Source organism: Mycteria americana, chromosome 2 (genome assembly GCF_035582795.1).
Source record: "Mycteria americana isolate JAX WOST 10 ecotype Jacksonville Zoo and Gardens chromosome 2, USCA_MyAme_1.0, whole genome shotgun sequence".
Taxonomy (NCBI): Eukaryota; Metazoa; Chordata; class Aves; order Ciconiiformes; family Ciconiidae; genus Mycteria; species Mycteria americana.
The window spans coordinates 4,563,590-4,588,200 of NC_134366.1; the positions used below are offsets into that span (position 1 = coordinate 4,563,590).

At 41.3% G+C, this 24,611-nt stretch overlaps 2 protein-coding genes across 6 annotated transcripts in view; both read right to left on the reverse strand.

Moving 5' to 3' along the window:
• Positions 1-24,611, reverse strand: part of ADCYAP1R1 (ADCYAP receptor type I) — a 153,966-nt gene that overhangs the window by 79,107 nt on the left and 50,248 nt on the right. For all 5 annotated transcript variants that reach the window (XM_075492268.1, XM_075492266.1, XM_075492264.1 and 2 more), the window contains one exon: positions 12,312-12,417. In XM_075492268.1, the coding sequence (XP_075348383.1) occupies positions 12,312-12,417 (106 nt within the window). The remainder of the gene's footprint in view (positions 1-12,311; positions 12,418-24,611) is intronic.
• AQP1 (aquaporin 1 (Colton blood group)) overlaps positions 1-24,611 on the reverse strand; it is a 414,009-nt gene that overhangs the window by 14,693 nt on the left and 374,705 nt on the right. The window lies entirely within an intron of this gene.

Genomic DNA, 24,611 nt, shown 5'->3' on the forward strand with positions numbered 1-24,611 from the left:
ATGATGATGATGATGATGATTATGATGATGATGATGATGATGATGATGATAATAATAATAATAATAATAATAATAATAATAATAATAATAATAATAATAAATTTTAATGAAAAGGAAAATAACAGGAGAGGGAGAGAGAGAGGAACAAAACCCAGGGGGAAAAAAAAACCAACAAACAAAAACCAAGTGATGCAACTGCTCACCACCCACCAAACGATGCCCAGCCAGTCCCTGATCAGTGATTGCTGCCCCCTGGCCAACTCCCCCCAGTTTATATACTGAGCATGACGTCCTATGGTATGGAATAGCCCTTTGGCCAGTTTGGATCAACTCTCTTGGCTGTGCCCCTCCCAGCTTCTTGTGCACCCGGCAGAGCATGGGAAGCTGAAAAGTCCTTGACCAGTGTAAACATTACTTAGCAACAACTAAAACATCAGTGTGTTAGCAACATTATTTTCATCCTAAATCCAAAACACAGCACTATACCAGCTACTAGGAAGAAAATTAACTCTATCCCAGCTGAAACCAGGACAATGGGGCATCTACAACCCTCTGGGCAACCTGTTCCAGTGTTTCACCACCCTGATTCAGTGAGTCCTTTAGGTTCAGACCAAGAAACCTAAATATATATGTCTGTATGCAAACTGAGGTGGGCTTCAGCTGCCTCAGTGCATATCACTAGGGCCACCTGAGCTATTACCTGACCTTCTGGTTCCATTCCAATATTGTTACTCCAATAAGTTTGTGCCACATCCTCCAGCCCCGTGTGGGTGTCTCAGATAGCCAAGGCATCTCAAATGACACTGGATATCTGTCTCTATACAGTAACCTCCTTTCCCCAGTATCTCAGCTTCCACTATAGTCCATGAAGTCAATATATTTACTGAAGCCCTGAAAGTAATTCCAGTGATAAAATGAAGGTGTCTGTGGGTAATGATCTGCACTCAGAAGTCTTCTGTTTTTCACCATTGATTACTGAGGGAGCCTGGGTGACTAACGTAGACTGAACATGGAATTTTTAGGCAGCTACATCAGGTATTTCCACTGTAAGGATTTAATTTATTTTCACGAAGATAAGTTTTTAGTATAATTTGAGATGCTTTAGGGGATCAAGTTGCCAGTCCAGATAGACACAGACCTTCTGTAGGTCCCATATCAGAATGTCTTGATACACTAAGTAATCTAGAGACGCTTGCTGTTTATGTGCACCTGAACCTGATCCTAAAAAACTCCGAAGTAATTCCCTAAATCTCTTGCTTCAGGAACTTATTGGACACTAGAATGCAACCGACAGGCAAAGTCTGGGGTTCATTTAGGATTTTCCTGAAATGTAGTCACTGCCAGTGCAGACAAATTCAAAGTCAATCAGTGCTGTCTTAATCCATGTTCCATCACTAGAAATAAAGATCCTAGAAACCAGTCAACTGTGCCATTGATTCCAGCAAGAATCTAATTCACTCTCTTACCGCTATGTTTTTCTCAGCAAGACTAACAGTCTAAAGAAGCAATAAAAGCTCACTTTTGTCAGAAAATACAGCAGACAGCCACAGAATATGCTATGGGAATAGGAACAAAAGAGCATTTTCACAGAGTTACCTTTTAAAAGAATATCCAGTTGTCTGATGCCTGACTCACTCATTTTTACAGAAATATAATATATTTTTAGGATCTTCATGAAAACACAGTTTGCATGCAAGGAAACACTTTAATTCAGCACTGAAATGTATCTGCTTCTGCAGAAGACTGCAGCAGCTGCTTGATGGGATACAGCACAAGCACACAGTTTAAAAGGACCTGCAAAGATCTGATGAAAATCATACTAAAATCATAGATGGTCACTCAGTTATAATCCAGATGACACGTTAATAGTCTTTTGGGTATTTTTTTCTGCCACAGTACTATAGACATTAAAAAGCTAAATGATTGTAAATTGTCACACCTTCCAGCTGTCCATGACTCTGAAGATACCAACAGATCACAGCAGCACAGGAAAGACCATCACTCATTCCATTGCATAAGTTTTACTGCTATTGAGCATTCATTGTTTAACTGCAGTGACCTGGTATATCATGCTTGCAATTACATGTAATGCTTACAATTGCAGCTTGGGGCAACATGAATTAAAACAACTCCCCTGCTGCACAGGTAAAATCCATTGTAAATGCATCTACTACACTTTGCATTTGAAAATGGTAATTAAAAAAAAAAAAACAACAAAACCAAACCAACCAACCAACCAAACAAACAAAAAAACAAACCCCAAAAGCAAGTAAATAAGTGTATGGGGCAAACCCTCAATTCCTGATAGCCTCTGCATATATTGTAAAGAAGCTGCCCCTGTGTACCTTGGATCAGTTTCTCATTGCACATCATGACATCATGTATGCCATGTCATGGAAGGTAAGACTGGGCTTCTTGATACTCGGGATAAAAAAAGAGAAGTGGTGTGTTTTAATGAAGTAGCTGTCACCATAGAAACAAGGAACTCACAATTGGAACTCTGTAAATAATTGATATTTCATTTCAATGGTTAAACAAAAAAAAAAAAAGAAAAAAAACCCATTCTCTTCAATTAAGTGAGATTTTTTCCTTTTTTTTGGCTGACATGAAATACAGAGTTGGACAGGCAGATAGGAAATTTTATTTTTAGCTTTTTATTTTTAATTTTAACATTCTTTATTTTTTAACCCTAATTAAATTTAAGTATCAATACTTGTGAAAAAATGTTCCGTCATGAAATGTCAATACATTTTTATTTTCCAAATTTGTTAATGGTCACTATTTTTTGGCCTAAATTATTTAAAATTTTAACCTGAATCTGCATTTTTCAATGACTAAACTGCTTGCAGAAAAATACTTTTATTCAGTCCTGCTCCCAGAAACTAATCTTATCCAAGTCAATATCTTACCCAGTTGCCTGGACAAATTCCATTCCACCTTTTATTTTCTTTTAACTTATGTTCTTCAGTTATTAAAGAAGGACTTCCTGTCAATTCTGGAGATTACAAAAGTAATAGCTTTGACAGAATCAGGTAGTTATTATTACAATGAATGTACTATGGGATGGGAATAGTAGGTCATACACGTGCTTTGCAGTTAATAGTGTTTTCAGAGCTGTAGCCATTAAATTCCAGTACTTTTCCTTCCCTTCATTTCCCATCTGAATGGAAGTCCAGCAAATGCTGAGAAGATGACTAAACTGAGATTTATTAGGAGGGCTTGCAAAGGAGACAATCCTCATTTAAACCACCAAAACGCTGCTGTATGTGTTGGCAGAATGTGTTCATGCTGCCCAAGGAGATAATAGAAATTTCTGCTCCATTACAGCAATTTTTGCATCTTTTCTCTGAGTCATCTTAACTGACCATTCCCAGGCTGATGATCACCTCACCTAAGTTTTAACTATCTTAGAGAGTCCATATAGCTTAACTTGCTCTCCAGCTTCCCTCTTGAGTCAGTAGAGAGAAAAAGGCCATTCCAGAGAACAATTTATCCCACAAATGTCAGGAACCCATAGCAGTTTGAAAGAGCTCTTATGTGCTGAATGACCTTAGAGCTCTTCAGTGGCTACTTAAGACTTAGTTTACGCTCGACAACTGAGGTGTTAGTTACTAAAATCAAGAGAGACAAATCACATCCCTGGAGACTAAACAGTGAATAAGAACTAGTAGGATTTGGGGTTAAGACTCTTAGGACAGAGACTAAAGTATCCATATCTATCACATGTGCTGTAGAAAATCCATGGTAGAATACTGCTCTGGTACTGCATGAGGCACCTATGGCCCTACACAATCCACTAACTTGCCATGGCTTAGTACTATGCTGTGGGTGGCACATGGCACTGAAGAGAAAGGGATAGTATATGAAGGAAAGATTTTCTTGACACTGAGACACATAGGATTACCAAAGACACTGAGATCCCTAATGAAGAATGGTACAGAGATCCACAGCCTAATGGCAACCCAGCTAGATCTGGAAGCCAAAGCTGTAGGACTGCACAAGCATAGCACTGCCCTGCTGCAAATTATTTCTGCTCCCAGGACCATGGTCTCAACTGTGAGTTACAATCCCAAATGAATACCCCTGCTCAACTGGCGTTAGTATGTGCATCTTTGTATTATGTCTAGGGTACAATGGGGATAGGTTTTTAATCCCTGTTACCAGGAATCCTTCACCAGTAAAATTATTGTTATTATACTATTTGTCTTCCCAGGCAGACCATATATATAAGTATAGCTTTGCTGTGTATTATAGAAGGATGAGAAAGAAATATGCTAAAGGCTTTTCCTGGAAATAGGAACATACCAGTGGTTCATCTGTTAGAGTTTTGTCCCGTCACCAGCCATGACTGGCAATAAACTTCTCTGTAGATCATTCCAAAGCAGTCTGTCTGTGACACAGCACCTCTTCTTTCCCCTGCCACAGCTGATCCTGAACTTTTCCAGTGACAATGCACTTCCAGGCTTTCAGCTTCACTAACATGACTGAACTCACAGTAGGCTCCCAACATCTCTTTTAGCTGCTGCTGCTCCATTTGGGAACAAGATTCCTTCTACAGCCTGCAGCTTGGTTTATGCCTGGATTGTGAAGGTTTTGTTCCTTCCAGTACTGCTACATTATTATCAATAGAATTCATACCATTTAACTTCAGACTTCAATAATCATTGCTTTAATAGGCAATGGAGAGAAATGGACACTTGTCATGCAGTCTTCTCAATGTAAGATGGATGTGTAAAATAGGACAAGTTTAAGTCCTATAAGTACTTGTAAGTGTAGGTGACTTGTAAGTACTTATTTTGATCTATTGGCTGTAAACACAGTCTAAATAACTAGCATTAATAAAGGCCTCTGTACTTTATACAACCATATTTAGGTGACATGAATCCATCCATTATATCTGATGAACAGACTTCTAAAAAGCCTGTTGATAAACTCAGAGGCATTCAGCAAAGAGCTAAAGAATGAGTCAATGCTTGGAAAACAGAGATTAGTGAAGCTTTTTTTCTTGCATTTGCCTGAGAAAGGGTAAAACTTGATCACAGCTTGGGTACCAAGGATTGCACAGGTGTCTTGTTCAGATAGAGACCTCTACAGTATAGATGTCTGAAATGAGCACAGATCCTAACCCTGGTACCGCATGATCCTTATCTTCTAGCTTGAAATTCTTGCTTGTTTCTACCATCTCTAACATGAGGTTAGTAGAAGACACTTTATGCAGTGTCAGATGGGTAAATCCATCAGTACAAAAAAGCATCTTTCACCTCAGACAGATGTATTCAGGCAGATCAAAGCTATCTAAGTCAGTATCCTGGCTCAAACAGGAGTCAAGTAGAAAACATTCAGGTGTAGAGACATATTCTTAACCATACCCTCCCAGCTCCAGGAATTCAATAGCTTTTAAAAGCTGAGTGAGAAGAACAATGCTAGTCCTATTGTTCTTGTGCACAGCTGCATCAATAAGGGAGTCACATGCACACATACACAGACACACAACCAAGTAATGTCTTCCCAGTGGTGCCAAGGGAAATAAGAGCAGATAATTAAAAGGCTCTGAAAGAACAGGAGGCTGGTGAGACACCCAATAAAAATCTAAAACGATAAAAACCTGCTCCATCATCATATGAAGATGGAAACATCTTTCAAAGTCTACTGTGATTTTCTCTCTCCTTGCCTTACAACCGTTACCTTCCAATTACCACCTCCTACCCCTCAGCACCCTTACCAGTTTCCTTCCTGTTGATTTACAGGTTGACTTGCTGATAGGATTCCTCTTAACAAAGATCATTGTAAGCATCACATCTCTGCAAATACTTATTACATTTGAATTTATTGAGTTGCCAGGCAATGCTACTGCCCTTCAACTTTTTTCAGAGGAAGGACAGGAAGAATGCAACCAGCTAACCAGGACTACAAGTTAAAGATTAATTTGACAGTGAGTCATTAACCACATAGTCACCAATGAGTCCTCATCACCTCTATTTCTATTCCTATTCAAATTCTTGTGCTGTGTTCACTATTATCATACCTTGGCTAATTCCAGATTAGTCCATTTTAGGCACTATAAACATTCAATCAGAGGCCCAAATCTGCAGATCACTCAAGGAACTCCCCCACCATTTGAGAGCGTGCCACATTCAGGGGACAAGTCCAGAATATCAAGTTCCAACAGTGGAAAGCAAGACAGGTGACAGGCTGGGAAAAGTCTATCATGCCAATCTACAGCTGGAGAAATGTTCTACACTTCATTAGCAGGGCTCTTTCCAGAGTGGGATTTCTCTGAGTGGCGTATGTCCTGGCTGTGATCTTGTGCTCCCAAGGACAGTATGAGATACAAGTAGCCAGTAGATCCCAGATCAAGCCAGACAAATGTTTAAGGCCATTGGAGTTTGTTGTGGTTTAACCCCAGTCAGCAATTAAGCATCACACAGCCGCTCGCTCACCCTCCCCCGTGGTGGGATGGGGGAGAGAATTAAAAGAGCAAAAGTAAGAAACTTGTGGGTTGAGATAAGAACAGTTTAATAATTGGAACAAAACAAATAATAAATTGTAATGAGAAGGAAAACAACAAGAGAGCGAGAGGAAACATAACCCAGCAAAAAACAAGTGATAAAACCACTCACCACCCGCCGACCAATGCCCAGCCAGTCCCTGAGCAGCAATCGCTACCCCCCAGCCAACTCCCCCCCAGTTTCTATACTGAGCGTGATGTCCTATGGTATGGAATAGCCCTTTGGCCAGTTTGGATCAACTCTCTTGGCTGTGCCCCCTCCCAGCTTCTTGTGCACCCGGCAGAGCATGGGAAGCTGAAAAGTCCTTGACCAGTGTAAACATTACTTAGCAGCAACTAAAACATCAGTGTGTTATCAACATTATTCTCATACTAAATCCAAAACACAGCACTATACCAGCTATTAGGAAGAAAATTAACTCTATCGTAGCCAACACCAGGACAGAGTTACCTCTAGGTGAGATACAAACCCACCAGGAAGCAGAAAACAGCTGGGAGATTCTCCCTGTCAGTGCATGCATGCGGCAAGTGTGAATGCACAGGCTGCTGAACACCTTCCTGTCTTTCGAGGTCACCACTCTAAGAAGCATTGATTGCAAAACTTGCTCACACAAGTATAAGCAGATCTACTACAGTTAACTACGTGGATAGTATGAAGACGACACCTAAATATCAAAACATCCCATGGTAAAATCATGGTCCAGATTTTTTTGGGTAATCCAGAACTCTAGCATGACCTAGTCAGTATAACAGAGCCAGATACTAAAGGCAGGATTTGTCTGATAAAATGTAGACATCTACAGTGTAAATATATATAGCTGAGATGGTTACCCTTACTTCTACATATGTCTGTAGAGAAAAAAAGGCATCATATAATCTACTTTGAGGATTAAATGAATTGTGTCTCAGGCTCTACTTATTAGATAACCAGAGCTACAAAATGAGCAAGGTGACTTGCTCATTTGTAGCGTAGACGCATTTGCAGGCATCAACATTTAATTAGATGAATCCCATGCTAAGCGTACGTGACCCAGGAAACTGTCATTCAGCATCTGAGTAACGCCTGTGCCATTCTTTCCTAGCCCCAGGGTTGGGAACAGGTCAACAGTCTGGATGGGAAAAAATAAAAATGAAGAATGGTGCATATGGATCAGCAGTGAGCTTCACCAGTTCTTATCAGGCAGAAAGTCCCTTAAGGACTGCTGACAGCTAGAAGAGGGTCCAACAGGAACTGAGGCAGCTCTACACGAGCACAGGGACAAAAACTCAAACAAGGGAGACTGGAAACAGTGATATAAGAAATAGCCTGGCTCCACTGCCTGGAGAAGTTGTGTATGAAGTAATCGTTCCCCTCCCTCTTTTTTTTTTTGCCCTTGGCTTTCATTATTTCATTTTATCACTTTAATTCTGTCTCCAGAGAAAAGCAGTCAGATTCCAGGTCCTGCTGATATTTTAATTTTCCTCAAATTCTCTTTTTCAGTCAGCCTGTAGATGATGGTTGAACAGGGATGGACACACAGGGTCAGCACATGTTCCTTATTTCTTCTTATATAAATCTCCTGAAGAATTTAAAGCATTTAAGATGAAGAAGCCATCATAAAACCCATGACAAAAAAAAAACAAAACAAAAAACAACAGAAAATCTCAAGGCAATCATTGTCTCTGAAGCATTATAGTCATTGCACAGCAGCAGAAGGAGGGAAAACAGTGCTGTGAAGAATAAAACAGTAATGAGTTTAACATCTGGGCATGAGAGGTAGAGGGTGAGAGAAAGGGGAAAACATCAGACCACTGGCAAGTCAGGGCTGGATGCTTTCCATAATATAGTGCCAGCCTTGCTCTTCAAGACCTGTAGTTGCAGTTGCAGCATCAACATTGTGCTTGTGTTGGACCTCACCCAGAGGAGCTCTGGGGAACCATTTAGTTTATGTCTGTGTTCACAGACGCTGAACACAGCAAGGGGGCAAAGCAATGGCAGGAGAGAGTTGAATTATTGCAAAATGTAGGAACCCATAAGACGTTCTTCCTCTTTTGACTTCAAAGTGTATTGTTTTCCATGCAGTACTTTTAGGCAGGAGAAATATCAGTGCAGAAGACAAGGTCTCTAAACAGGAGCAGAGAACCTACTATTACCATTATTATTTTTTGCACCATGTGGGCACCTTGGACAAGGATATGTGACGTTATTGTTCTAGATACTGTAGAAATACAGATCGCAAAGACTGTTCATGTCCCAGACTCATGTTTTATACGTGATCATTTGACTTTGTGTCACCTGCAACAGAAGAACGTGGAGCTACCTTTCTTATAGAGGTTACTGTAGTTCAGCCAATTTGGAGGATTTTTTTTAAGCCACAGTGACTTGAACATGTGCCTGAGCCTCTACAGGCTCCCTAAAAACTCAGAATCCCATTTTATACCCTGAAGCCCCTCTGAGGGGAAAAAAGTCCTCAGAAAATTTATATATTGAATTGTTCTATGGAAATTTGCATGCAGAAGTAGTCAAAGGGGGGAAGAGGCAATTTTATGCTTTTCCTTGCTCTTGAATAAACATAAGTTTACTCACCAGCCAGGAGGGATTTCTTCCTTCTTTCAGTTGTTTCTGACAAGCAAGGGAGTTATTTCCTATGTTTCTCTTTCTTTGAAGGAGACAAGCTAATAACATATTTCTCCACTACCTGCCATCATTAGTAAGTCTTACTGCTACAGATGAATAACAAAAACCAAACGTTGGGCAATTTTCACTTCTCCCAAGTGAAAAATAGGTTGTCTGCAGCAGGTGAAAATTGAGAGGAATCAACACGCTGCACATATGACTGCTTAATTTATGGGCAGTTACTACCTCTTCAGGGAGTTTGTAATGAAACTTCTCCAAACAATGCTGGATAACTCAACCTAAAAGCCAGGTTCAGCTGTGGTGAATAGTGCTCCATTCCATGAATAGAGCAGGAGCAAAAGTGCTTTTGGAGTAAACAGATATCTGTGATATTTTCCCAAATACCGTGGAGTGTGAATCCATCATAGAATCATGGAATCATAGAATTGTTTAGGTTGGAAAAGACCTTTAAGAACATCAAGTTCAACTGTTAACCTAGCACTGCCAAGTCCACCACTAAACCTAAGCACCACATCTACATGTCTTTCAAATACCTCCAGGGATGGTGACTCCACAACTTCCCTGGGGAGCCTGTTCCAAGGCTTGACAACCCTTTCTGTGAATAAATTTTTCCTAATATCCAATCTAAACCTCCCCTGGTGCAAATTGACACCATTTCCTCTTGTCCTGTCACTCGTTACTTGGGAGGAGAGACCGACACTCACCTCTCTACAACCTCTGTCCTTTCAGGTAGTTGTAGAGAGCGATGAGGTCTCCCCTCAGCCTCCTTTTCTCCAGGCTGAACAACCCCAGGTCCCTCAGCCGCTCCTCATCAGCCTTGTGCTCCAGACCCTTCACCAGCTTCGTTGCCCTTCTCTGGACACGCTCCAGCCCCTCAATGTCTCTCTTGTAGTGAGGGGCCCAAAACTGAACACAGTATTCGAGGTGCGGCCTCACCAGTGGTGAGTACAGGGGGACAATCACTTCCCTACTCCTGCTGGCCATGCTATTTCTGATACAAGTCAGGATGCTATTGGCCTTCTTGGCCACCTGGGCACACTGCTGGCTCATATTCAGCCAGATATCGTCCAACACACACAGGTCCTTTTCCACGGGGCAGCTTTCCAATGTGTGGACGTCCCATGTTGCTACTGTTAGCAGGCAGCAACAAGATGTCATTCACAACAGAGTAAGTAGTAGCTCAATGGCATTGAGCAAACGGTAAGAAGGTGGTAGAGCTCTGTTGATGTCCCATCCTTTAACTATGGAGATAAGGCCTTGTTGGGGATGAGGGTGGCAAGATCTGACTTGAAATTAATATCGTGTACTGAAAGGTGAGGCTGGAAGGTCAGGACTTAAAGGGGATAGAGTGGAATGGTATAGTCCCAGAGGTGAAATGAAATATATGTAAAACATGTCTACAATAATTTAAAAAAGGTAGAGAGAAAGGGCAACAAACAGGATCCACAGAATGAAATGGCTTTCAAAAAAGAAATATGCCAGAATTCTTCACTGGAAAACAAAAGTTTTTGAAAGGATGTGGCTTCTTTACCCAAAGCCCTGTAAACTGTGGAACTTGCTGCCACAGGATGTGGTGAACAGCTAAAAGATGCACAGTGAGCCTGGGAAAATCTTCTTTACAGTGATTCAATCCGAAAATACTGGAGGAACAGAATAAAGAGCAGCTGGGTTCTGCTGCTGAGCTAGTGCTTGAAAGGATTCAGTCCCTTCCTGCCTGAGTGGGTGATACATTTTAATCACACTGGGATGCAAAAGCCTTTCCAATGGCTCTGGACCTCCTGTATCGCTAAGCTGTGCTCTTTGAATTTGGAGCAGGCAGGGGGCTCCCTGAGTTCAGTCTGAATAGTCCCCCAGCTACCAAGGTTATTCTGGATTTGAGTGATAAAGAACAAACTAGCTGGTGAAATAGCTTCTTTTGACCTGGGAAAATGTATGAATTCTTGAATCCAGATAATAGTCATTGCATAATCATAAGAAGTAGGGCTCATGGGCAGCTTCTGACATCATTCTGGGGGGAGGAGAGAAGAAACAGTTTTTTTCCCTTTTGTCCCTGCTTATACCACTTCTGGACCAGGGAAGAATTGTGAAACTCTTCTGTAATGCACAAAGAGGGTCTCAAAACCACGTCCCTGGGGCTGAAATGAACTGCCTGAAGTACATGCTTTCCTCAGTTCCACCAAAGCACACAGTTCATTTGCCCAAACCTGGGAAGCAGAACAAAAATGAGTTTACGTATGAGATGAATTGCAGGACTCTGATGGAAATAATCCTAGCAACTAAAATGCAGGAATGGCTTGCTTCAGAGGATGCTGTGGTAACACAGAGATGTGCATCCTGCCCTCCCTTGCTTCTGGGCTAAAATATATGGTGAGGAAAAGGAGAGAGAAATCTCCTGTCTTTTATCGCACAATGTGTTTTATCTGCTTTTCTCTGCAGTTTTACCAATTCTAGTCACAGTAGAAGCAGTTTGGACAGGAGTCAGAAAATAGACCGTGATTTCCAATTAGTTTCTTTGTCATTCTTTGCCCTTCTCTCATTGGTGCTGGCCATAGGCAGCTCCTGCTGCAGTCAGTGGGAAATGAGACAGGATATTAAACTATTAATTTCTTCTTTGGTTGCTGCCTCAGTTTCTTATCTCAGCAATAGCACAAGTATTCTTTATCAAGATTACGGTCATCACAATGTTAATCCCTATAAAGGTCTTCAGATCATGTGAAAGAGAGGCACAAATTATTACTGAGCTGATGAGGGGGAATGAGCTGTTACAGAACAGACCAATGATGCACTTAGTCTTATGTCCAGTCCCCAATAGCTGTTGCCACCTGCACCAGAAGAAGACATAAACACTGTCAAAGCCTTTCCAGGCACAGTTTCTTTTTTCTTTTCTTTCCTTTTTTTTTTTTTTTCTTTTTGGAATAATTTTGTAGATATATGTCACTGCATCACCTAAAGTACAGAAGCAAATTCCTGACCTCTGATAATAATCAGCAATTGGTCTTGCACATCCCCATTGACTGATTTTTTTTTGTCCTTATAATGTTTCCCTAAGCTCATTCAGCTGCAGTGACTGCACCTCTTACTGTAAGATGTTTGCATCGACATTGCTGGAAACCCCTGCAGACATGACAGGAAAGGTTCAGAAGCCATCAGTTCGATGTACACAGTCTATCCCAAGCTGCAACTCACCTGGAGAAGAGTCATTGAGAGGGTTCAGGGCAGCTGCTCTCCGTATCTTCTCCAGACAAGTCTCTTGCTCCTTTTTAATGATGCAGTTGGAATGGGTTGCTGTAACCTGAAATGTGGAGAAAGAACAATGACAAACTCAATATAGCTAGTGAGTTTATGAGGAAACATCAGTAAGTTTTGAGGTAGGATACCTCAAATAGGTGCACCTATAACTTTCATTATAGGTGCATTATCCTAATATTTTAGGATACCTAAAATATCCTGAGGTAGGATATTTTAAAAATATCCTTAAGAGGTGAGAGGAAACTGCAACAAACTTCTTTTTTTCTTTTTTTTCTCCCCGCCCCCCCCCCCCCCGAAAGCTTAAGGCCAAACTATGGAATTACAGTGCTCATAAATTGTTTGGGGTTTTTATGTCGCTCTCCCTGTCAAAGTGTAATTTCTAATCTGTTTGCTTTATTTTATTGTATGCCTTCTTCATAAAAGGCTGAAGCAAAGGTACCTCTAAATAAAGCAATAATTTAAAGAGGAATCAGAAATCAATTGAGGCTCAGTTTGACCTTCCACCAGTTTCTTATGAGTCTTGCACAATCTATTAACCACACTCAGGACTCAAAATTAAATTAACAGCTCTTTCTCTTACTCTTTTATCCTGCCCATTCCTTAATATTTCCTTCTTCCTTTATTCCCCGTAAATACAAGGCTACTTTCTTGCCAAAAGAGAATGCAATGCCAATTAAACTGAGATAACTTGATCCAAATCTTTTCTTTTTCTTTTTTTTTTTTTTTCCTATCTTTAAGGCCCTAAGGCAGCTCACTACAAGAAAAAAAAAGGGGGGGGGGGGAGATAAATGAGTCTATAACAGGAACATTGCAGTCAACAGAACGTAGGCAATCCCAAAGCAGCAACAAAGTGAGAATGGGACCCATGCCCGGAAATCAATACAAGATTTCATTCTTTGTTGTAGAAAGTGGTCGGGGGATATGAATTCAGGGGAAATACAATCTCAGGTTTCATTAGATCATTTTATAAGGGCACTGCTAAGGTTCAAATCACACTCTGTGGAAAGCATCATGAAAATCAGTGCATTGGTTGAAGATGGGATAGGTCACCCTGGTTCTCTGCAAGCAATTTTGCTGTTTCGTATTTCCCATCCCATTTCCTTCACTCTTGATGGAGAACTACAGAGGAAGTAGAGTGTACCTGCCAAGTGGTCTGTTTTCCATTATCTGCTAAGTAAGAACAAGCAAACAATGAAAGCAATACCTGAATTCAATCTGCCTCAGTTTATTTTTGGAGCCCTATCTGCACAGGTCAACTTTACTTCCCTCACATCCCAATAGAGGGAATGGAGCAAACAGTTTGGGTCACTAATGCACTGCAATGCCACCACACACTTAACACAGCCTTACAGTAAATCCCAAGGCACGCATAATCCTAGTTTGGTGGTGCTTGTGTTGTGCTTTTGTGTGTGCTAGGAGGCAGGGAGCCTTTTGCAGGCTTTTGATGTTGTAACAGTTACAAGCCACTACCCCTATTTCAAAGACAGAGGGGGTTTCCTAATGTAGCTCTACTGGAAAGCATTACTTACTATTTGTAGGAACTGATAATGCTACACAGTTTCATCTCTGAGATCCCAGTAATAAATTTCAGCTATTTTCCCCATGGGATATACCAGCCATAAGCATATTACATTTGTTTATCTTCAAAACAAACACTGTTCTGTTCTAAGGGGTCCCAAGGGCCTGGACAACATATATTGTCACAGCTCTCTGGGATCTCCCAAGAACATAAAGGTTTTTGCTACATCATCCCCTAAACCTCGCCAAAGATTGAGACAATTGCATTAGCTGACATTCAACTTGTAGAATATCTTTTAAAAAGATAAAAGAGAAATAGCAAGTAAATCAGGTTTCTGCTGCTAGTACTGGTTTACTCTCCACAGTTGCCCAGGTCTGAAAGGAGTGTCCAGGGGTTGTCTCAGTACATGAATGTGGCAGTTTCTATACAGTTCAGTATATGCAGATTAGAAAAGCTGTCTAATAATAATAATAATAATAATAATAATAATAATAATAATATATTTTGTCTATGCAAGCAAGTGTTCTGTTTTCGGCTGGGATAAAGGTAATTGTCTTCCTAGTAGCTGGTATGGTGCCGTGTTTTGGATTTACGATGAGAATAATGTTGATAACACACTGATGGTTTAGTTGCTGCTAAGTAATGTTTACACTGGTCAAGGACTTTTCAGCTTCCCATGCTCTGCCGGGTGCACAAGAAGCTGGGAGGGGGCACAGCCAAGAGAGTTGATCCAAACTGACCAAAGGGCTATTCCATACCATAGGACGTCATGATCAGTATATAAAGTGGGGGGCAGTTGGCCGGGGGGTAGCGATCGCTGCTCAGGGACTGGATGGGCATAATTTGGCAGGTGATGAGTGGTTGCATCACTTTTTTTTTCCTGGGTTTTGTTCTTCTCTCTCTCTTTTGTTGATTTCCTTTTCATTATAATTATAATTATAATTATTATTGTTGTTGTTGTTATTCCAATTATTAAACTGTTCTTATCTCAACCCATGAATTTTCTTCCTTCTGGTCTTCTGATTCTCTCCCCCATCCCTCCGGGGGGGAGGGTGAGCGAGTGGCTGTGTGGTGCTTAGTTGACAACTGAAGCTAAACCACGACAGCAGGATACAAATAAACAAAAGGAAATGTTTCTTCACACACTTATTGTTAACGTGCAGAACTCTTTTCAGCTTGATATTGTGGACGTTAAATGTTATAGGAGTTCAAAACATATATGTATATATGTGTATGCATGTATGCAAAGTCCATCAAAGGATACTAAACACTAAGAAACCCACCATGCCCAGCTTTTGATGTCCTATGGGGTAACCCTAGACCTTTGAGAAGAAGGTTCAGATTCAATCTGTAGTCAAAGGACAAAAGACTGTGATTTATCCTTCCTGGTTTGGGTGTCTTCTTTCGTAGAGGTAAATCAAAGCCAGGACTTGATTGAATATAAAGAAAGCCTAAGGTTAAAAGCTCAGATTTTATTGTTTTCCTTGCAGACAGACACATCTAACAGATGTATCTGACTAACCTGACTAAATATATTCAATTGTATCTGAGTAAGTCTGGCTCAGGAGGTATTTGAAATGTAGACTGCTGGGCACAGAGAGAGCACTAGAGCAATGTGCTTCACCCGTCCCCGTAGCCTCCCTGAAGTTTTCACTATTGGCAGGATACTTTGATGTGAGTTTCCATAACCATCTTTATGGCATTTTGTTGCACTATTCATCAACAGATTTAAAAATATATATATATTTGGGAATACAGAAACTGAGACAGAAAGCAAAGAAAGGGAGGAAAGAGTAACCTCAGTGCCAGAGGAGAGAACAGAAGCTGCCTGTCATCTCTGCTAATTAGCAATGCCATATCTGAGAAAATAAAACCGGGTTTGGATTGTTTATAGCAAAGGGTTTCTCTGTTGAATGCAGAGATGCATTAATGTTATCATGTTTTCCTGAAAGGATCCAAGTGTTTCATGTTTTTCCATTAACTATGTACTGGTAGAGCCTTTAATTTGTCGAGTCAGTCTTCAACAACTGAACGGCAGAGCACAATTCAAATGGAAGTGTAAGCTGGAACTTCATGGCCTCCTGATTTCATTTCTTTTGCCTTAAGGACATTTGCAATTTCCTGAGTTCAGTAGAGACAGTCTGGTTTCAGTTTCCCAGAAGACATCAGTGATATGTGCAGTTAAAGAATATTTTGACACATACTAGAAAAATCAAGAAACCAAGTGAATAGTGCATGAAATTAATTATTTTTAAAAAATTTATTACTCTCAACGGAGTGAAGGAGTTTGACTCATACCAATTTTGAAAAGGCATATATTTGTATAGATACAAATACAGTAAATACAGTACAATTAGTTCTGAGAGAATACAAAAAGACAAAAGCAACTGCCTACGACTCTATAGATGTGCAACAAATCGAGAGCTTTCATTTTTCTGCATTTATTTTTATTAAGGTGGCCACCATAGAGATAAACCAGAATGTGCTGTGTGTAACTTGTAGCACTTAACTCTTTGTTGTTCCCTTGACATTATGGTAATATTAATAACAAACATGTTATTATGTTACAACCTACATATATTCTCTCACACACACTCTCAAGGTGCTGCTTTATTGTGAACTGTTCCATTAAGAAAGCCCTTGTTAGTACATAAACCTGAGCAGAGAACCAGGTGAGCGCACTCGTGCTGCTTCCGGACCTGCCCTAGCTATATGTGTAAATGAGATTAGCAAATTTTAGAGTCATGTGTTTAAGCAAGGCACTGCTCAAATGTACGGGTGTTTCAGGGAAGGAACCACATGGGAGGAATTGTGTAGGTCAGAAGGGCACCATACACTTCCCTGCTCACAGAAGTAAATACTTGTTGCTGGGTTATTCCAGATCGGAATTTACGTAAGGTCTCTTTCTTCTTGTTTTGGTTCAAGTATATCAAGCACTGGGAGCAAGGCAGGTGAAGGTAACTTCAAGACCAACTTCTTCCTTTCCCCAAGTTTTCTATACTGGAAAGGCAACAAAGCACAAAGCAAGGCTATGAGTAGGCAGCTGAAAGAGCAGGACTGGGTCACATTAAGAAGATGCTTCCTAACCACTTATACTAAGGAACAAGGGATATGAACTTAAACTGAACACCATGCTTAGGTAGCTGTCCTGACTTATGCACTGGGTATATGACACTAACATACGGCTATATCCAAAGCGAGCAGGTCAGAAGTCTAAGCACAGATGTCTAGACCATTTGATGTGCCTTAGGGTATCTTACTTGACCTCCAGTTGCTGCTGCCTGCGTGGACCTTTATGTTTGCCCTTTTTCAGGATATTTTGGACACTGTATGGTATCTCTAATGGCAAAAGACATTTATGTTTCAGTACTTGAATCATTTCCTCAGTTATATCAAGTGGATACAGGCCTTCTCAGAAGAAAAACAGGACATTCTCTATGAATGGGACATTATCCTTGTGCCAAGTTCATAGTCGCTGATAAAGACCTGTGCATAGGAGAGGTGGTCGGGTGGCTGGAAGGATTTGGAAATGTTTTAACACATCAAAGCTGGACATTGAAGGAAGTCTCCGTGTTATCCAAACTAATCATCCTGTAGGCCAACAGTGCAGAGCAGTCTAGCCAAAAAACCCGAACTGTCTTTGACTACATACAGTCATTCAAAAAATACTGTTCTGCTCATTTTACTCTCTGTAGGAATAGTCACAATTGCTTTAAAATATCATTTCACTACACAAGTTAACTCAGTGGATCTACAGAAGTGAGAAAAGTCACCAGTATTCTTGAGAAAACTCCAGAATCAGAAAATATGCTTTGAAGTCATAATAAAAATGTGATAATAAACTGTGCAATTAGTTTGGCATTTTCATTTCTACAAAGACCTGATCAAATATAGCAATTCAGTACCATTAGCTGTTCTTTCCTTTTCTGCATTTCTGTATTATGCCTATAAAGTCCTGATTCTTTTTTGTAAAGTGAATTAGAATATTTCCACTCCATTCAGGATATCTCATATCAGGCACCATGACAATAAGGGGGGGGGGGGGGGGGGGGTAAAGAAATACAGATAAGAAAAAACAAAGAAACAAAACAAAAAAACCCCCCTTCACTAGATCCTTCATGGACAGTGTTTTACATCAACTTAGAGATGAAATAGTCTGATTCACGTTTTGTCTAAGTATTCTCCCTAAAGTAATGCAAGAGAGAAGTTTAATCCACTAGGTGTATTAGATCACTTACTTCATCCTGAATTATACTTTTTACTAATTCTATTATGACTTTCAGTTTTAAAAATTTGGCTTAAAAAATGATACATTATTATGTAAGCATTGCAGAAAGAAGCTTGCTTTGTCATGGAAACAACATTACTAGATTTAATTCTTGTTCTTATCAAGCAATGATTCAACTGGTCAAACCAGGGCCAAGACTTGCAAAACGTTATGTTAAAAATAGAGGTGTTTGGGAAGGAGCTCTGATTATCTGGATTTTTTTCAGAACTGATTTACATCATTACTGGTACCCACAACACTGGCTTGGCAGTCAAACAAATTGTTGTCTCCAGGAAGGCCTTACGTTGTTACTTGATTGCATTTTTTTCTGCCTGTGTAAATGGCACCCAAACTACTGTAATTTCAAAACACTTCAGACTAAGTGAAAGGGTAAAGCGATTAGAAACTTATTCAAACCAAGGCACAATTGTACAACCTGCAGCATAGTTTTGACACCATGCTTTAAGCAAATCGTGTAGAAAAAAACCCCACAGAGCACACTGCCAAAAAAAGGTATTGATCCCTTTCAAACTGGCTTCCATGAATTTAAGATATGGTTACCTTCTAACACAGATGGCTCCTGGAGAGATGCATGTCTCACTGCAGATTAGAAAATAGTAGCAGCATAATCAACAGTTCTCTTCACTCAGTGGATACTTTCTGAAGTGGTAATTCTGGACAAAAGATGTGTTATGCAACATGGGGTAAACCTATTTTTGAGTTTGCCTTAACTGGCTTTTTACCTTGGAGATCAGTTGAAAAATCTCTCTTTGAGCATGGTGAGGCATTCGCCGTATAGTTGATGACTTCCACAGGAACTGACATCTTGAGTTAAACCATAATATACCTTTATCCTATCTCTAATAGCAGGCAATACAAAGCAATGTTTCTCAAAGCCTTGTATTGGCAGGATGCAACCACTCATTGGAAAAGTGTTTAAAAATGTTACTAGATATAATGTGCTTGAGGTAAAATTAAAGGTTCAATAACCCTTTCTAATCGCTGATTGTATCACGTAAAAATGGCTTTCTCCCATTGTTCCTGAGACTTTCTCCTCCAAAGATAAAACTCTAGAAGTACAACTCCCCATAACACATGCTAGCTGTCTTCCTCCTTCATTCCTCAGAGGTCAACCTAGGCCTGAAAAGCTGACAGACTCCTTCCAACATTCCAATTCCCACTTATTTTCAAAAGTATTCAAGAGTAATGGGATTTAAGTGTCCAAATCAGGGTCTTCCGCCTTACAGAATCACAGAATCACAGAATCGTATAGGTTGGAAAAGATCTTTAAGATTATCAAGTCCAACCATAAACCCAACGCTACCAAGTCCACCACTACACCATGTCCATAAACACCTAATCCAAACATCTTTTAAATACCTCCAGGGATGGCGACTCAACCCCTTCCCTGGGCAGCCTGTTCCAATGCTTGATAACCCTCTCAGTGAAGAAATTTTTCCTAATATTCAGTCTAAACCTCCCCTGGTGCAACTTGAGGCCATTTCCTCTTGTCCTATCACTTGTTACTTGGGAGAAGAGACCGACCCCCACCTCTCTACAACCTCCTTTCAGGTAGTTGTAGAGAGCGATGAAGTCTCTCCTCAGCCTCCTTTTCTCCAGACTAAACAACCCCAGTTCCCTCAGCCGCTCCTTATCAGCCTTGTGCTCCAGACCCTTCACCAGCTTCGTTGCCCTTCTCTGGGCACGCTCCAGCACCTCAATGTCTCTCTTGTAGTGAGGGGCCCAAAACTGAACACAGCATTCGAGGTGCGGCCTCACCAGTGCCGAGTACAGGGGCACGATCACTGCCCTAGTCCTGCTGGCCACGCTATTTTTGATACAAGCCAGGATGCCATTGGCTTTCTTGGCCGCCTGGGCACACTGCTGGCTCATATTCAGGCGGCTGTCAACCAACACCCCCAGGTCCTTCTCTGCCAGGCAGCTTTCCAGCCACTCTTCCCCAAGCCTGTAGCGTTGCATGGGGTTGTTGTGGCCCAAGTGCAGGACATGACACTGAGCCTTGTTGAGCCTCATACAATTGGCCCCAGCCCATCGATCCAGCCTGTCCAGGTCCCCCTGCACAGCCTTCCTACCCTCAAGCAGATCAACACTCCCGCCCAACTTGGTGTCGTCTACAAACTTACTGAGAGTGCACTCGATCCCCTCGTCCAGATCATTGATAAAGATGTTAAACAGAACTGGCCCCAACACAGAGCCCTGGGGAACACCGCTTGTGACCAGCCACCAACTGGAGTAAACTCCATTCACCACCACTCTTTGGGCCCGGCCATCCAGCCAGTTTTTTACCCAGCGAAGCGTATGCCCATCCAAGCCATGAGCAGCCAGTTTCTCCAGGAGAATGCTGTGGGAAACTGTCAAAGGCTTTACTGAAGTCTAGATAGACAACATCCACAGCCTTTCCCTCATCCATTAGGTGGGTCACCTTGTCGTAGCAGGAGATCAGGTTGGTCAAGCAGGACCTGTCTTTCCTGAACCCATGCTGGCTGGGCTTGATCCCTTGGTTATCCTCTACATGTCATGTGATGGCACTCAGGATGATCTGCTGCATCAGCTTCCCCGGTAACCAAGGTGAGGCTGACAGGCTTGTAGTTCCCCAGATCCTCCTTCCAGCCCTTCCTGTAGATGGGAAGGGCCCATCAGTTACAAATCTGACTAAAATTTCATGGGAAGATTCTCCTCCGAGAGCTTTTAGTTTGGAGCAAAAGTGAGTTTGTGGGCTCACTGCAGGACATCAGTGGTTCAGGGCTTGCAGATATCACCACCAATTGCTTCCAAGGACACTCTCTAATTCTTGTCACAGGCTGTGGCACGGCAGTCCTTGAACACGACAGAGCCGTTGGCAACAGAGCAACCCAGTGTAGATCAAAGCTGTAGCCAAACTTCAATAAGTGACTGTCTCAGCAAGCAGAAATTCATTGAAAAAGGGTTGCAAGCAAGTAATACATACGTAAATTGTTGGAATTTGTGATTGCAAAGGAGAATAGATAATTAGTATTTTTTCTCTGGGCTCTGTGGTCAGGTTGCTCAAGCCTCAGGTAACTATATTTTGTGCAGATTTGGCACAACAGTTCTGACTGAATAATAAGTAGAAATGACTGGATGGGAAGTTGGAGGGTAGGATCTACCTTTGTTAACACGTTGTGTCTGGCTGAGAAATGAGGAGTTATGTTTACAGAAATCTGGGATATGGTGTTCAGATTTGGCTGAACACCTGCAACGAAGGAACGGAAAGAGGAACTCTTTAATTTTTGACCCCTTTGGGACACTCTGTTCATCTGATCTGGGGAACTGCTGATCCAATGGGGTAAGCTTGTAGGTGACAATGATTTTGCTTGTCCATCTCCCAGACTTTCTCTGTTAAATCAGTATTCTGTCTTGGCAAAAAGACTAGTTTACTCTGAAGACTAAAAGTTCCCACTTAAACTCTGAATAGGGTGTTACGTTGCTTCCAGCTGATACCTAGAAGGTCCCTGACCATCGTCCTTAGAGTTGCCCCATACTTGCCCCATACTCCAACTAGAGTTGCCTTTTCTGAGAGCAATAGCAACAGCCAGAAAGGCTTGTTCTGCTCTCCTATTATGTCCAGAGGATTTTTTGGGAAAGGGACACCTCTCTTTCACTCTTCAGGCAGCAGTGGTAATACAGGAATGTTCCCTGTTTAAAACTAGACTTGGAAGGCTGTACCAGGTGTCAGAACAACCCAAAACCAATAGGATATAAAAGATAGCCTAAAGCTGTCTTAACTTTCTTTTCTTTATCTACAGATTTTGTGTTTAGAGCTTCAGTCCCTCACACACCTTTGCCTTCACTCAAACATCCTTGCCTCTGGCAGAGGCAAGACAATGGCAGCTATCTATGACAGGTCTTTCAGATAGAATCATGGAATCACAGGATAATTCAGGTTGGAAAGGACCTCCAGAAGTCTCCCGTTCAAAGCAGGGTCAACAATTGGATCAGGCAGGTTTCTCAGGGCTTTTTCCATCTGGGTTTTGGAAACTTCCAAGAACGGAAACTACACAACCTCTCTGTGCAACTTACTCCAATGCTCAACTATCCTCAGGGTAAAAAGGCCTCTCTTTATATCCAGTACAAACCTCCCTTGTTTCAACTTATTCCCATAGTCCATTGTTGTCCTGCCATGCACCATGATGAAGAGCCTGGCTCTTTCTTCTTGATGATCTCCTCATAGGTACTGTAAGGCTGCTACTAGGTTGTCCCAAAAGCCTCTCTCCTTCCACAAGCTAAACAAGCTCATTTTCCTCATTCTCTCCTCACAGACCATCTTGGTGACCCTCCTCTGAACTTGCTCTAGTTGATTGACATCTTTAGTATATTGAGGACCCTAAAATTGGATGTAATATTCTAAAACTGGTCCAGCACGTGCTGCGTAGAGGGGGATAATCACTTCCCTGGATCTTCTGGCTATGGTCTTGTTAATACAGCCCAGGACACTGTTGACCTTAATCTGCTTTCCTTAGGACCTATGTAAAGTGTACAGAGTCAAGGGTACCAAGTAGCTGAATGGCTTATCACACTGAAAAAACTCTTGATGAGTTTCATTTAGTGAAGGCTGAGGGAATCTGTGCTAACGTAAAACTTCTCTCACTGCAGGGACGTTGGGAAACAGAGAAGCTTTTAGGAGTTCTGCATTTGTCATGCTGCCGGATGCCACATTCATTTGCAAGGAAAGTTCTTGTTATTACTCGTTATTATTTGCCCATTTATACTTCATTACATTTAAACAAAACCTTGAAAAGAAAAGGTCTTAGACAGGAAATTTGTTTTGTGCAGGCTCCCAGCGAGTTCAATAGAAACCCCATCTGAGTCACACTTGGAACAGAAACGCATGATGAACAGCTACAGGAGGCTGCAGAAACACTTTCTACACACATACACATATACCCTACCCAAGGGAGAAAGCTTTAATTAATCTACTAATTAAATTAAAGCTATTTGCCCTCAACTATCACACACATTCCTCCCTTTCACTCCTCCCCACAGGCAGCTCCAGCAAGTGCGTCATGCTACAGCTCTCACTCTAATATTCCCCAAAGAGGCTTTGGGATTGGGGAGAATACTGAAGAACAGAGGCAAAGAGCTCATTACAACAGTGGTAATGGGAAGTACTCAAGCTCATTCTCAATTTCCCTCCTTCTCGTTTCAGTGCTAAGAGACATTGGTTTAGATATTGTGCCAAAGTGGAGGGGGAAAAAAAATCACAACCAAAAAACCCCACTCAAATCCCACAAGGAATCAAATCTTTGCACAAAAGACTATGCCTAGAGTAGCTTTCTTAACAAACACTTCTTTCTCCTTCCCATCTCTGGAGGGCTTTGCTATTATTTCACTGTAAAAACTGAAGGAGAGTAAAGTACATATTCATGAAGGAAAGAAGGGAGCAGACTGAATGGTGGGTCAGAGCAACACAGTGAGACGAGCCACCATGGAGCTCAGCAGAGGGGATTAGAAAGGAAAAGAGGCAATGTAGGAAAACTTCCTAATGATGATCAGCGAGGCCATACACAGAAAAAACACCACCAACAACAACAAATTATGAGAGAAGGAAGAAGAACCTCTCATCTTAAGTGGCATTTATGACCAGCTTTGATTGTCCTTGGGCTATGGACACTGCCTGGGAGGAAAGTACAGCGGTGGCTGTAAGCAGATTGTTGGCTGAGCCATGGTGCATGAGCTGCCTTGTTCCTCTGATGTCCCAACTTATGACTGTGAAGAATATGATGTAGATGTGCTTTCCCATGTGTTGGCCACATTCACAGCCATTTCATTGATACAAATACAAAACACAATATAAAATGTTGCACTGATCAGTTGAGGAACTGAGGTGTCGTTCAAGTAAACCAGTTCAGGGGTAAGGAAAGTTTCTACTCTGCTTAAAGATGTCAGTGTGAAATATGTCACTATTCTGGAATCAAAATTTTAAAAAGTGATGCAATCTGCCTGGGGGGCTGGGGGAGGGAAGTGGGGGGAGTCCTGATATATGAACATATTCCTGCAGGATGACAAAAGATATTGAAACAACTGAGCTTTCCACATGATAGAAAATTCCAAAATTTGCCAGTATAAAGTTATTAACCACTGTAATCCTTCAGTCTAGGTTTATACCACAGAGAAAGATACTAATGCTACTTTTATTAAGTGATCTCATAAAATAAAGTTCCTATTATGATTGTCTGTCCAATGATGGGTACGCTATCTCTCTATTTAGGACTGCACCAATGCCGTGCTGCTGAGAAGCATCAGCAGACACTCTTCTCACAGCCAGTTAATGGTTTGGACACTCAGTGATGGTCAATAGTTATGGCCTAAGTTATCTGGGTGAAAAACATGGTATGGAGAGAGACTTGCAGTGTCAACGTTTGTTTCTTGCTAGTAACAAAAATGAGAGCCCAAGGTGACTTGTGCAGCTGTA